The sequence below is a fragment of the Cyberlindnera jadinii genome, assembly GCF_001661405.1.
Source record: "Cyberlindnera jadinii NRRL Y-1542 unplaced genomic scaffold CYBJAscaffold_14, whole genome shotgun sequence".
Taxonomy (NCBI): Eukaryota; Fungi; Ascomycota; class Saccharomycetes; order Phaffomycetales; family Wickerhamomycetaceae; genus Williopsis; species Williopsis jadinii.
This window is the reverse complement of record NW_017963665.1, coordinates 245,081-258,412: the sequence shown is the minus strand read 5'-3', so window position 1 is coordinate 258,412 and position 13,332 is coordinate 245,081. Positions and strand designations below refer to the sequence as shown.

At 40.2% G+C, this 13,332-nt stretch overlaps 5 protein-coding genes and 1 non-coding gene across 6 annotated transcripts; 3 read left to right on the top strand and 3 right to left on the bottom strand.

The window, feature by feature from the left end:
* The first annotated feature begins 403 nt into the window (after nt 1-403).
* On the top strand, nt 404-2,562 carry CYBJADRAFT_169171 (ferric reductase family protein). The gene has a single exon (XM_020215663.1). It carries the CDS (start codon nt 534-536, stop codon nt 2,511-2,513), a length of 1,980 nt encoding a protein of 659 aa, XP_020068853.1. The 5' UTR covers nt 404-533; the 3' UTR covers nt 2,514-2,562.
* A 927-nt stretch (nt 2,563-3,489) lies between these two features.
* Nucleotides 3,490-4,173, top strand: CYBJADRAFT_130851 (ubiquitin-specific protease YUH1; the record flags this gene model as incomplete). The annotated part of the gene is made up of 1 exon (XM_020212948.1): nt 3,490-4,173. One exon carries the CDS (start codon nt 3,490-3,492, stop codon nt 4,171-4,173), a length of 684 nt encoding a protein of 227 aa, XP_020068852.1.
* Nucleotides 3,886-5,797, bottom strand: THP3 (Thp3p). The gene has a single exon (XM_020215662.1). It carries the CDS (start codon nt 5,703-5,705, stop codon nt 4,359-4,361), a length of 1,347 nt encoding a protein of 448 aa, XP_020068851.1. The 5' UTR covers nt 5,706-5,797; the 3' UTR covers nt 3,886-4,358.
* A 215-nt stretch (nt 5,798-6,012) lies between these two features.
* CYBJADRAFT_169168 (AGC family serine/threonine-protein kinase) lies at nt 6,013-7,600 on the bottom strand (the record flags this gene model as incomplete). The annotated part of the gene is made up of 1 exon (XM_020215661.1): nt 6,013-7,600. The coding sequence occupies exon 1, from the start codon at nt 7,266-7,268 to the stop codon at nt 6,015-6,017; it is 1,254 nt and encodes a 417-aa protein (XP_020068850.1). The 5' UTR covers nt 7,269-7,600.
* A 98-nt stretch (nt 7,601-7,698) lies between these two features.
* On the bottom strand, nt 7,699-7,770 carry CYBJADRAFT_t134. Its single transcript has one exon. It is a non-coding gene; the product is annotated as a tRNA-Glu (tRNA).
* Nucleotides 7,771-12,400: 4,630 nt separating this feature from the next.
* Nucleotides 12,401-12,721, top strand: CYBJADRAFT_174815 (uncharacterized protein; the record flags this gene model as incomplete). Its single annotated transcript, XM_020216624.1, has 1 exon — nt 12,401-12,721. The coding sequence occupies one exon, from the start codon at nt 12,401-12,403 to the stop codon at nt 12,719-12,721; it is 321 nt and encodes a 106-aa protein (XP_020068849.1).
* Nucleotides 12,722-13,332: the final 611 nt, after the last annotated feature.

Below are 13,332 nucleotides of genomic sequence, written 5' to 3'. Positions count from 1 at the left end.
CTCAGTCTGGAATACTGAGGACCCTCTTCAGGAGCGATCAGGAACGATGCAACCATATGTACACACTTTTTTTTGCTTGCGTTCATGCAAGGCTCATCAATTTTTTTGTTAGCAAAGCGTGCGTAGAATGTATGTGTTAGCCGTTAAAGAGAGATTTTTGTCCTTCAAGAGCTGAATTAACTATAGAATTGAGCCAATAAGAACTAAATCATTGAGCAGAGTGCTAATTAATTGACTCGTTTTGCAACCTGAATTGGACATATGGAACTATTTCAGTAAGCATAAACGATACTTCTGTGCCAGACGGTCAAATATGCATCCATAATTATAAATAGCCATGAAGTTCCCTAGACTACCCGCTTCGGCGTTTCTTTTGTAATATTATCGTTATCCACATAGCGATGAAACTATCAGATCTCTTCTTAGCACTTCTTTTGGTGGTCAATGTGTTCGCCAGTCATCCAACAAAGACTGAACAGAGAGGTACTCGCCCAAAGTTGGCATTAAATGCATGCCAAAACGTCGTCAATAAGATGAAATGGGCCTACAACTCAACAGGCGGTGGAAGGAACTATGGCACTATATGTAACTATCCACCAGCTGTTGGAACCATCACCAATTGTTTCGCAAACATTTTTGGCCCCTTCACTAAGAATTTTAACAAGACTGTAGGCCGTTTGTCTCTGACCTGTGAGACTCGTGGAAGCGATACTGTCATTCACGAAAAGCAGTTTTACATTGATCAATTTCTGAATGCCACCGGACATTTTGGGTCAACGGAGGGCTTGAATCTCACAGTGACGAAGTTGACTTTCCCTGTTGATATTCCCCATAACGTTACCAAGCCATATTACGACTATACAAAGTTTACTCTCTACAATTGGGATATGCCAAATGTATTTGCCGGTATCTATTACTGCTACTTCATTTTTGTATTCCTCATTGTGGGTATTGTGAACTATATGAAACGACTAGGTTACCAGGGGTCGCTAAACAATAAGTGGATTACGCTATACAGAAAACACATCAGCATTCCTGCGTTGTTCAATCAGAACCATACAAACGCCCCTGTGTACTTCAAGTTTGTATCAACGCTGGTTCCAACAAGAGTTGAGACGTTAATCATATTCTTCTTTGTATGTCTCAACATTCTCCTGGCAACTGTTCATTACAATGTGAGTACACTTTACAACTCTCGCCGTTTACAATTAACAATGTTGGTTGCTGATCGAACAGCACTGCTTGCCTTTGGTATGATTCCACTGCTGGTTCTATTTGCTGGCAGAAACAATCTAATGATTAGATTGACTGGTATTCCTTACACCTCATTCATAATGTTCCACAAATGGGTCTCAAGAATGATGTTCCTCTACGCTTTGATACATTCAGCCTGCTGGACTGACTACGCAGTTTCACGGCATTATATGAGTGCTTACGTTGCCCGCAGATACTGGAGATGGGGTATCGTTGCGACAACTCTTGCCGGCTTGTTGTGCTTCCAAGCATTTCATATGTTCAGAACTATGAGTTATGAAAGCTTTCTCTTCATCCACATTGTCTTTGCGTCCCTTTTCCTGGTTGGCTGTTGGTGGCACTGTTACGATTTTGGATACTTGGAATGGATTTATGCATCAATAGCTCTTTGGTGTACTGACAGATTGGTAAGAATCTTCAAAATGATCACCTTTGGTTATAGAAATGCAGATGTTGAATACATAAGTGATGGCACCTTCAAAGTTTCTGTTCAAAAAGGTGCATTTTTCCACTCTTATCCGGGTGCATATGCCTTCCTTTATTTCTTGACACCATATGGGTTTTGGCAATCACATCCTTTCACGATTATTGAGTCTGCTCTGAAAGAAGGAGAAATCACAGTTTACATCAAAGCAAAGAAAGGCATGACCAAGTATATCAAGAACAAGTGCATCAAGGCTGGAGGGAAGGCTTCCATTCGAGTCTCAGTGGAAGGGCCATATGGACATCATGCACCAAGTCACAAGTACGACACGGCACTTTTGTTGGCTGGTGGTAGTGGAATCCCAGGTCCCTATCACCATGCAGTTGATTTGGCAAAGAGGGATTCTAATCAACAGATCAAATTGTCATGGACCATTCGTAACCCAGAATCTTTGTGCTGGTTCTACAAAGAGCTGATGATGTTACGTGGTACAAAAGTCCAATGCGATATCTATATAACTGGTACTGTTACAGAGTTCGTTAAAGAGACTGGTCAGGATAAAGAAAAGGCTTCGAGCTCTGCGAGTGATAGCGACACCAGCTTGAGTCCGCAGGGTTGTATTGAAGAGCTTTCCAAATTCATCACTTTTCATTATGAAAGACCAAGCCTTGAGGACTTCTTGGTGACGGAATTCACTGCTGAAAACCAAGGAACAATCTGCGTTATGACCTGTGGTCCGCCAAGAATGGTTGACGATATTCGTAAATTTGTTGGTCAAAACTTGGACAAGTGTCCCAAGAGAGTTGATCTCTTTGAGGAACTGCAGGTTTGGTAAATTATTAATTCATCTTATACAGTTATACAGTTATACTATGGTTTGCTACAATATATGGATTTGAACATGTTCTCTAGATTAGTCAACTGTTTGGCAATATGCACGGCCACTTTTTATAAGGTGATAGGTGAAACGAGAAATTCAAAGGGAAGATTCAACATCAACACCAAAGTTGGACCATTACACCAATCTTTCAGTACATTCCTGTACTTTTCCTTCGTGTTTTCCAAAACAATTCTATTGTTTGTCGCTGTAAGATCTCTCAAAATGTTGATACTTTCTGTTAAGCTTAGGAACTTGATTTGATGTAGAGACTCTCTAGTGAAAATAAACTCTCTAAAGCATATATTATCGATCCTCTTGCAAACTGGTAGACACTGATGTAAGTATCTAGAAAACAGTTGTAAACAGAGTAGGAAAACGACAGTCAAGTCTCAGTAACCTTCATAAAATTGCACCTACTAATCAAATTCCAAGGTCGTTGTGCATTGTAATCCGAGCCCAAATGACACATTCCCAATCCTGAAGTGGTGTTGTTAATCCACAAGAGTACAATAGTTTGTATAGTTCTTATATCTCATCCCTTTGCTTAACAATAATTTTTGAAAATGTATATTTTCTGGTATCATTATTAATGAGTTTTTCTATAGCTAAATGAACATGGGAATATTAATCAGAAAATAAATTTTAACACCAGATTAATTATATTAAATCTTTTGAGTATTTCATTTAAATAGTTTAGTATTCAGTAAATTGTCCATTAACACCTCATGTACCAAGATGATTCACAATCGTTGAATAGATAACCAACTATATTATAACCGCAATAATGATCATTACATACGTCTGTAAAATCACTAATGTCCGGGTGTTTAGGTGTCCGGATGTTTCCCAGAATTGGTGGAGCGCCCAACTTCATCATCAGGACTCTTTAGCAAGCCAGCACATTTAATGTCCCTAGAGCAACATCTTAACCATGGCCAGAGCTGTAATTCCCCTAGAGTCTAACCCTGAGATATTCTCAACGTTTGCACATAACCTCGGGCTGTCTCAGAAGTACAGTTTCCATGACGTTTATTCGTTGACGGATAAAGATCTCTTATCCTTCATTCCTAGGCCATGTCAAGCCATAATCATGTTGTTCCCTGTAACTGAGGCATACGAGTCTGTAAAGGACTCAGAGGAGTCTTCAAGAAGTCATGATGCTAATGATGTTATCTGGTTCAAGCAAACAGTTAAGAATGCTTGTGGGTTATATGCTCTATTGAACTCCATTTCCAATCTGGACGACAATGACTTTGAATCGAACTCTACAATCGCCAAATTCAAGCTCGCACATAACAATACTGGTAAAGTTGAGCACTTGATTGATGAGCTGGAGAGACAATACACTGATATTGCCAACCAAGGAGAGACAGATGCACCAGATGCTAATGACGATGTTAGCACTCATTTCATTGCCTTCATTAAGAAGAACGGACATTTGTACGAATTGGATGGAAGAAGACAAAGTGCACTAGATTTAGGACAACAGACCAATGATGGCGATGTTCTTGAAGAGCCTGGATTGGCACAGAGATTCCAACACTACGTTGACTTAACCGATGAAGCGAATAAGAATAACTTTTCCTTGATGGCTCTTGCTCCGTCATTTGACTAATTAAGCTATATATGCATATACACGAAAATTCTGCTAAGATGTAGTGAATGACAAGAAAACACGAGTTCAAACCATTTTATGAATCAGAAGTCAAAAAGCGACCATAGGTATTCATCCAGAAGAGTGAAAAAAGAACAAAAAAAACATAAAGATACTCACTATATTAGTCCCCGGAACCCACTCTTTTATACTTGTCCTTTAATATCAACCTTCTTTACTTTCTGTAACGAATTCAAAACCGTTGATCTTGCATCAGCTGCTTTCAAAATGATACTTTCACCTTTCAGTTCGATAAACTTATCGAGCTGCTTATCAGTGATAAAATCCATACAGTCACTCTCCCCCTGGAAATGAAACTCATTCAGTAAGAACTCCAAGTTTATCTGCTTATAAGCAGTACAAATCACAGAGAGTGCCTTAACTCTCTCATTGTTGATAAAACATTCGATTAGGAGCTTTGTGGTCCCTTTAGTCTTGGAGTACAGGCTGAATAGCATGTGGTAATTCTTAGACAACTTAGCCTTTATGATTTCTAGAGCCGGTTTTATGAAGTCATTCCCACGATCGTTAGGTTGCAATTTGAGCTTTACTTCAGTTATTGAATCGTAATTGTTTGTGAACAGGTAATAAATCAAGGCATAGCTCAAAAATTCTAGCTTATTAGTAGATCCATTCTTACTCTGTTTAATGTGGGGCTGCTCATAAAGCTTCTTCAAGACGGACTGACATTGGTTGAATTCACCAAGATCCGAGTTCTCGATGGCTATACGTCCGTGTGTTTCGTACACCTTGACTGTAAAGTCATCTTCAATCAGTTGAACAGTCAAATCCTGTCTCAGGGCCTTCAATTGATCACAGAGATATGTGTACTTCACACCACTCTTATACTTGTGCATGAGCCTGTTGAGAGCTTTCACCAATATGCCATAGGGGCGTACTTTAGACGGATCAGGTGCACTGGTCAACCTTAGATAGCTCTTCTCCAGATCTGTGCACGTTCCAATGATTGGTTTATTCTTATCAAACTTGTACTCTTCCCGGTTAATATTCTGGAAGTCAAGCGTCTCATTATGATTCAGCTCCCTTTCAAATCGCTGTGCACGGAGTCTCTTCCTATCGTTGGATGTCATTTCATCTTCTTTCGATGCCACAGTGGCCCTTTTATTCTTCACAGTCCTTTGAGCACTCGCCTGCTTCGACTGGCTGGTGGCTTGGTTACACTTCAACTCTAAGATCGACCCTCGGTTGAGGATTGGAATGCTCTGTCCACTCCAGTCGTTGCTCCAGAGCTTGCCCGTGTTGTTGGCCTTCTCTATCAACACCTGCAGCTCATGCTGTAGCTGAGCCATCTGTTCAGGGCTGAACGATCTCTGTAGAGCATCAGCATAACATGTCTGAACCCATGCTGTCAAGCTGGCAGGGAACACCTGTTGTTCTTGTGGCTCTTGACTCTGCTGTTGAGAGCCACCAACATTAGTCTTTCCTCTCTTGCCTCCAAGACCAGTAGGAGTCACCTGGTTATACGTATTCATCTTGTTATTTACTCTGCACGCAACAGCTTACCCTATGCCTCTGGTTCAAATGCCTCTCCCTGGGTTCTATCGCAGCCTCTGTCCCCAGCAACTTGTGTCTCGTCCTAGGCCCTGCTCCTACTAGCGGATGAGGTCCACAGGGGGAAGTCCACACAGTGGGAAGAAAAAGCTGTGAGCCTAGGCGAGCAGATTTGACTGCGAAAATTACCGCTTTCAGCAGTTTCACTACACATATTGCAGAAGACGTCTAGCTGTAATGTATGGGAATTGAGTCTCTTCTATACGGTGTATAAACGGATGGATCTCATCCTAGGAATATATATCTGTGAAGTTTTTATCGGTGTACGAGAAACCTTTGAAGGCGTCTTCGAAGGGCTGCTGCTTCTGTGGGTTGTTAATGGTGAGACCAGCTCTATGGGAACCAACCGGTGAGATTGGCAGGCCAGTGAATTCAGAATCGAAGTTCTCTGCGAGTTGTGGATCCGTGACTATTGGGACGATTGGAGGCTCAAAGTTGCGTTCGAGTATATCTTTCCAGTTGACGTTTCTGAAGAAAGGGTGCTTCTTGAGGGCTTCGATGTCGGTCAGTCTCTTCTGTGGACTCTTCTTCAAGAGACGTAGCAACAAGTCCTTGGCCTCTTGGGAGAGATAGAATGGAATCTTGAGCTTATTGGCAACGATCTTGTCGTAGATTTTCTTGTTGTTATTACCAGTGAACGGTGGAGAACCTGTGAGCATGTCAAACATGACACAGCCGAGGGACCAGAAGTCCACGGAATAGTCATATGGTATATCTTGCAAGATCTCAGGTGCCATATATTCGGGAGTTCCAATTAATGAAGTGCACAGCTCCTCATCGTTCAACCCAACTTTACTCAGTCCAAAATCTGTCAAGATGAGATATCCATCTTCGTCCAATAGACAGTTTTCAGGCTTGAGATCCCTGTAAACTATACCGATTTTGTGCAAATGCTCAAGTGCAAGTACCATCTGGGCCAAGTATATAGATGCCTTCGCCTCACCTAGAAACTTCTCCAGCTGTAAATGTTGGAACAGCTCCCCTCCTTGTAAATACTCAAGAATCAGATATAGCTTGGAGTCATCTTGAAAGGCATAGTACAGCTTCACAATAAATGGATGTTTAACGCTCTCCAAGATGGTCTTTTCGTTGATGGTTCTTTCAACGGTCTTGGACTGAATGATCAGAGATGCCTTCTTCAGCTGCTTCTGTGCAAATAGCTTACCAGTTTTCTTTTCTCTAACAAGTAACACTTTTCCATACGAGCCAACTCCGAGGACCTTGATACATTCGAAATCGCTTGGTCTCGGCTTCCCCAACCGAGGCTCATCATCCTCAACCTCATCTTCGATGAAATCGTCATCGATTCCAATCTCAAAGCTGGTTCCTAGACGATGTTGAGGAGTGTTTCTGTTCGATGCAGAGCTTCTTCTTCTGGCACGGTCTGATGGGATAGCTAAGGGTTCAGAGACAGTGAGACTATCGTGGAAGTCTTGGTAAAGGGCCTCTTCATCGCCCTCTTCATCTAATTTGAACACGCTCATGCTTCTTAGACACGTGTCTATTGCTTAATGTCGATCTATGATATCACAGAACAGAACGCTTACCACTTTTCTTTATAACACCAAATGTTTCCACTCTCCAATCACACCAAGAACACCAATGTGAATATATACAGGTCGGTATTAAAGCTGCAAATCGGTACACTGATGTGTGTGAATTTCCCACTACGAAACGGTGGATGCACAAATTTGTAACGTGAAAAGTTGTTTAAAAACACGGTTGTCGTGGCAACCTTACATACCAACAAAATCACAACGAAATGACGCTAAGCTTGCGAAATCAGTTCCATCGTAACAATTGGAGCAATGGTTGGCCCCTTAGCTTCAAGTCTACTGTCATCAATGTATTTTTTATAGCTTTTCAGCTGTTCGGAGCCTCATGTTTAAGGATCTTGAACTTTGAAAAAAAATATTCCGGTACGGGGAATCGAACCCCGGGCTGGTCGGTGAGAGCGACCGATGTTAGCCACTACACCATGCCGGATCTTGTTGTTTTTGAGATATTTCTTGTTCCATACACCACCAAATATAACTGAATTCAGAACTTCCAGTTATGGCTTCCTATTATTGTGCTTTGGCTCATTCTTTCTCTCTGCTAATCCTGAGTTCAGGGTCGGAGGTTTATACTGAGCTCGTGGTTCTGAGCTTGTGGTCCTTGCATCAGAGTGGCTCTCTTTGTTAAACATATACTTGCCTTAAAGCAATTCAATTTTATCTTATATAACCTTCCTCTGATTTCTTCTCTTCTTCCAACATCTCCAAATCTCGAGCGTCCACTCTTTCTTTCATACTCTCTCCTCCAGTATTTCTTTCTAAATCTTCTAGATCAGCACTGTTATCTGAGATATCGAGGGATTACTCCATTGGTCATCTTGGCCGAGTATAACCTCGTCTTCTCCATCATATTCCAACCTACTTTGATACTGTTTTCGATCATGAGTTCTACGCAATCCGTAATCCGGTTGTGAATATTCACAGTTGCCTTCAAGAGGCTGCCACGCTGTACTCTCAATGAGATGAAGAGTAATCGCATTGGAATAGTTATAATGCCACAATGTTATGCCATCTTTGCTCGATGAGAGCCAATGATATATGATCTGGTTTGAAGAATAACAGGAGACGGGTCTCAGAAGCTGTGGCGCCGTATGTCACAGCTGTGTAGAGTTGTGCAGTTTCCTAATAACTATGTCTCAAGATGTCAGCATTCGACTCGAAAGCCATGTTGAATGTCCAGTATGTATCATGAGAACACCTGCACACCCCTGCCAGAGGATTACGACCGTAAAGTATGCCAGGCATATTTCATTAGTATACTTGGTCATTCCCATAATTTCACAACCCAAAATAACTTAATCACGCTCTTCCCATTGGTTGTTTCAATTGTGGGCAATAAAACATACTAAACTGTCGATCTTAATGTACATGGACCCTAACAACTGTTGGGCCATTATCGAGACACGGGAAATATTCGGGATATCTTTGGCCACTTGCGCAGATGAATTTAAAGTTATGAGCGATCATCCCATTGGTTGAAATATAGAAAAAGTGAGGTGCATTGTTCTAGTTCACCGAAGGGGGACTACACCAAAAACATAATGCACACCCGAATGTCGTCTGCACGTAATGCTAATGGGGGTCTACACTCCGCATACACATTCTTGTATTGAATCGCATGACTGAAACCTTTTCCTGCTCAAAAGCCTTCAAGTGACTGTTTAAAAACTAGAGCCGAGCTATAGGTCAATCTATTTCAAGTTCTTCATATCATCCAGGAAGACTGAGATTTCTTGGTAAGAAAAGACCTGGGTATGTTTGAAGGGTTCAAAATGGCTTTATTTTTTGGCTCGTTGCGTCCTGTATCTTAGGCCTTGCACAAAAAATATTTTTATTTGTGCCGTAGCGCTCTTAAATGTAGTACGACATATGAACAGCCTTGTAATTTAAGTATTGTTATTATTTAGTCAATAGTCCTCAAGCTCTAGTCTGTAATGCGTAGTTTAGACATATACATTTCAGAGACTAGAAGGTTAATTGTCGAACCAGACGTACTTAGCTTGAATGATCAATGATTGGAAAAGGCTTCAACTTCACAAAAATCTTCAGAAACTGGAGTTGAGGCTTTATTATGCAATGTAACTTCAACAAATATGAATTATGTCTAGACTATGGACCTATTTATAGGTGCCGTTATGCAACGCCGTTCTGAAAAATCGGTGAAAGGGTTGAAGTCTTTGACAATTCATCCAATAAACTTGGATGCTTTTCAATTGGAGCATGTTGGATATTAAATAACTTCACTTTTAGATTAGCAAATCTTGGGTGTTTTAATTTGCTTTGCCTTACTTTGCTAGTGTATTACACTGTATAATAATATCTTAATGCAGAGTGCTATTTGTTGAAAAAAATCAATTATTAGTCGTATCTGATCGGATCGGACCAAATATCGGTTATTAGCTGATTCACCATCAATGTTTTGAGTAATTATATTGCCTACGTCGTTTCGAACATTAGATGTACTTGATTGGAATAATAATGTTCCATCAAACTATGAACACTCAACTCATTGGTATCTATTAAGACCTGTAGCTTCGGAGACTTTTACCACTCAGAAGTATGTCTGCATAAGTACAATGTGTGAAACAGCTATTAGATAATGTTCCATTTTGACTTATACCAAGACTGTTGTCAAGTAGCTTGTCTTGGACAAAATATACAATATTTCAGGCCGTACAAATTAATTATTTTCGATATGTAACCTTAAAGTTTGGTGCGTCATTCCACGAAGAAAAGAAAGCTCTAGAAGTGATCATAACTTTCCCTGTTAGCCACAGCATTCCCTTTTCTTTAAATAACATGCCTCAATTGTAGTTCTAAAAGTTTTGTCCACGATGTCATTGGTTATAACTTTTTGATTTCGCATGAGGTACGATGGGTTGTTTCTGCAAAAAAAGATATAGACATGAACTATCACCTCCCAACTTTGTTTCTATCGGAGCCAATATGAAGACGTTTATTAATGCTTCGCACTTGGTTTTGATTGAATAGACAATTTGACCCATTTCATGAATCTTAACCAATGGAATGGTGGGGTCACGATAGGGGACAGTGTGCATTTCTGCTCACCCTGCATATACTACTGAAGTAATGAGGACTCTAACCTGAGATTTCAGCGCTCACCAGTCCTTGCCAACACTGAGGATACATGACGAGAAATTGGAGCCAGAATTCGTCTTAAATCATATCTGCAGAAGATAGTCTCAGCGCCTCGAGACTACAAACTTTTTAGCAGCACATATTGAGTTAAACAGTTCTCTAAAATGGTCTATATTGTAGCTTGGTGTTTCACTGAGTTGGATCTAGGGTTTTAACAAATACCGAGAATGGTAAATAATTAGAGCTTTCACATTTACAGCCTTGACATTCGTACCTCAATGATTACTTAGGCCAAGTACCAGCTAATAGACTAGTCGGACTAGGATGACTAGACTGTCCTACTACCCAACATACTTGGACTGACGAGGCTTAGACACACACATGCACTGACATGCATTGTACGTGCTGTACGGGGTTAAACGTAGCACTTCGCATACGGATCTGATAAATTTTATCAGATTCATCAGACCGATGAAACATCAAAAAATTTCTCTTGGTAAGCCTTGGCCAGCCTTGGCTTTAATGATATGGCCATATATGTAGGTGTTTATGTAACCCTCTGCACCTGGAGAGCATTGGATACAAAAAAAGAACGTAGAGAACACCGGCAACAGCCAATCAAATGGAAGAGTTGAGCCGTTGTTCATATCATTGCACACTTTCAGAACCAGGGCATTCGACGTAGATGAGGTGATGATTCTTCATTTAGAAAAAAAAAAACCACTTCCTTTTTTCGAGAGTCTGGAAAGACGTATAGCTGAGATACGTCAGTGAATATTGCATACAATTGTGATTACGTACGCGCATTGGGGAAAAAGAATTATCAGACCCTTCACTTTTGAACGCTACATTCATACTGTAGAAGACCCCGGTCAATTGGTGATATTTCAGAAGGTGGACTATAAAAAATTTGCAAGTATGAACAAATAGGTGTTGCATAAGCGTAATCGTCAACAGGCTGTTTTCACAAGGTAAAAATGATAGATTCGAAAGAAATTGGAGGCTTTTCAGGACCAAACACAGGAAAGTTTTAGAAACACAAATCATTACACATTCTTAAAGATTTTGAGTGCTCTATAGAACACAACCATTTGCGAATGAGGCATTAGGATAACATTTTGAGTGGTCTGCAAGCTGAGGTGACTTTTCGGATTTATGAATTTTGGCGAAACCTCAAAACAGAATGAGAAAAACAGAAAAAGAGGCTGACAATAAAACAGTAGGACATCCTAAGACTCCTAGTCCTATTAGAAGTTTGATATTTTTAGTCCTCAAGACCCAGAAATAATATTGCTTTCTAATTTCAATTTTGATTGATATGCAGAGTTCATACAGCAATATTTTCAAATTATGGTGATATACAATGAGATGTAGGCTTAATACTCAACCTATAGAGACTCTACAATTAGAGTACTACTGTTGTAAGAAGAGCAGGAATATCGATTTATTAGCCTATATTCTGTTCCAAGAAACAAACTACTTTAGTTATAAAAGATGGACCCGTTTCAACTACGAGAAATCTCGCACATTTATTCATTGAAGAGATAGTTCAGAATGAAATTATTAGGAGTTTTGGGGGTCCAACCTAATGATCGTACAAGTGGCCGTTGTTAATCCTGGAAGAGTATAGACCATCCAGGGAAGCTTTATACTATGGTATTTTTTGTTTCTACCTATCAACTGTTGGAACGCTGTCAATTTGCTTTGCAAAAGTTTTTCGAGAATACTCAAACAGTTTTAATAGCACTATCAAAACCGTGACGGATATTTGTGCTCTTTGTAGTGGCTCACCATATCGGAAGGGCTATTATTTTGATCAGCCTGCAAATACAACAAGTCATATTGAGTCTCTTGGAGGTATCAATCTCACAAGCACGTTTCTTCATGTACCATTCAGTATTCCAAAGAATGAGACTTATATTTACTCCAAGTTTTACAGGAGTAGATACTATGACTGGGATATGCCTAGTATGTTTGCAGGTATCTTCTATTGTTACTTCATCTTTGTTTTCCTGATGGTTGGAGCAGTGAATTATTTGAAGAGGCTCGGTTACCCAAACTCTCTGAACAACAAATGGATTAACATGTATAGAAAGTATGTTTCTATTCCTGCATTGTTCAACAAGCATCATACAGAGGTGCCTGTCTTCTTAAAAGTCTTCTTCACATTGGTTCCAACTCGTTCAGAGACGATTATCATATTCTTCTTTATTTGTTTGAGTATTGTTCTTGGAATTGTTCACTGTGGTGTTATTACCATCTTCAACTGTGGACGAACTTAATATACTTGTTGCTGACTGTACTGGATTGCTTGTGACGGAATCCACACAGGAGAACCATGGAACCATTGGTGTGATGTCTTGTGGACCACCAAAGATGGTTGGTGAGATTTATAAGCTGTTAAAGCTTTGAGAAGCATACCAGTATGGTTGGTTTGTTTGAGGAGTTACAAATTCGGTAAGCCATCTGCTAGCGTACAGTTCTTTAAAGGAATATATTTATGCAAATATTTGATATACCAATACCACTATTGGTTAATAAACAGATGAAAACCATAAATATGAGACCTCATTGCTCTTGCGGTTCATTGTTGTAATCTGATGACGAATTACCTCTGGTCGAAACGCTTAGATCGGATAATGGTGTCTGTAAAAACTTCACACATACTAAGTAACATGTTTCACTACATGTACAGGGCGACAAAGGAAGAAGATTAAAAGAAGCTCCGAGTGGTCACTGGTTCCATGACTTGGTAAAAACTTCTTCAATGGCCATAAGGAATGATGTCTCATTGGTGCTTACCAGCCAGGAAACATGCCTTAGCCCTGGCTCATTCCTAGTCTAGGTCAATTGATTTCGGAAACCGGCGCAAATCCTACAACAGAATTAGATT

Coding starts and splice junctions, on each gene's coding strand:
- CYBJADRAFT_169171 (XM_020215663.1), top strand. CDS start 534: ATGAAATGGGCCTACAACTCAACAGGCGGTGGAAGGAACTATGGCACT.
- THP3 (XM_020215662.1), bottom strand. CDS start 5,705: ATGAATACGTATAACCAGGTGACTCCTACTGGTCTTGGAGGCAAGAGA.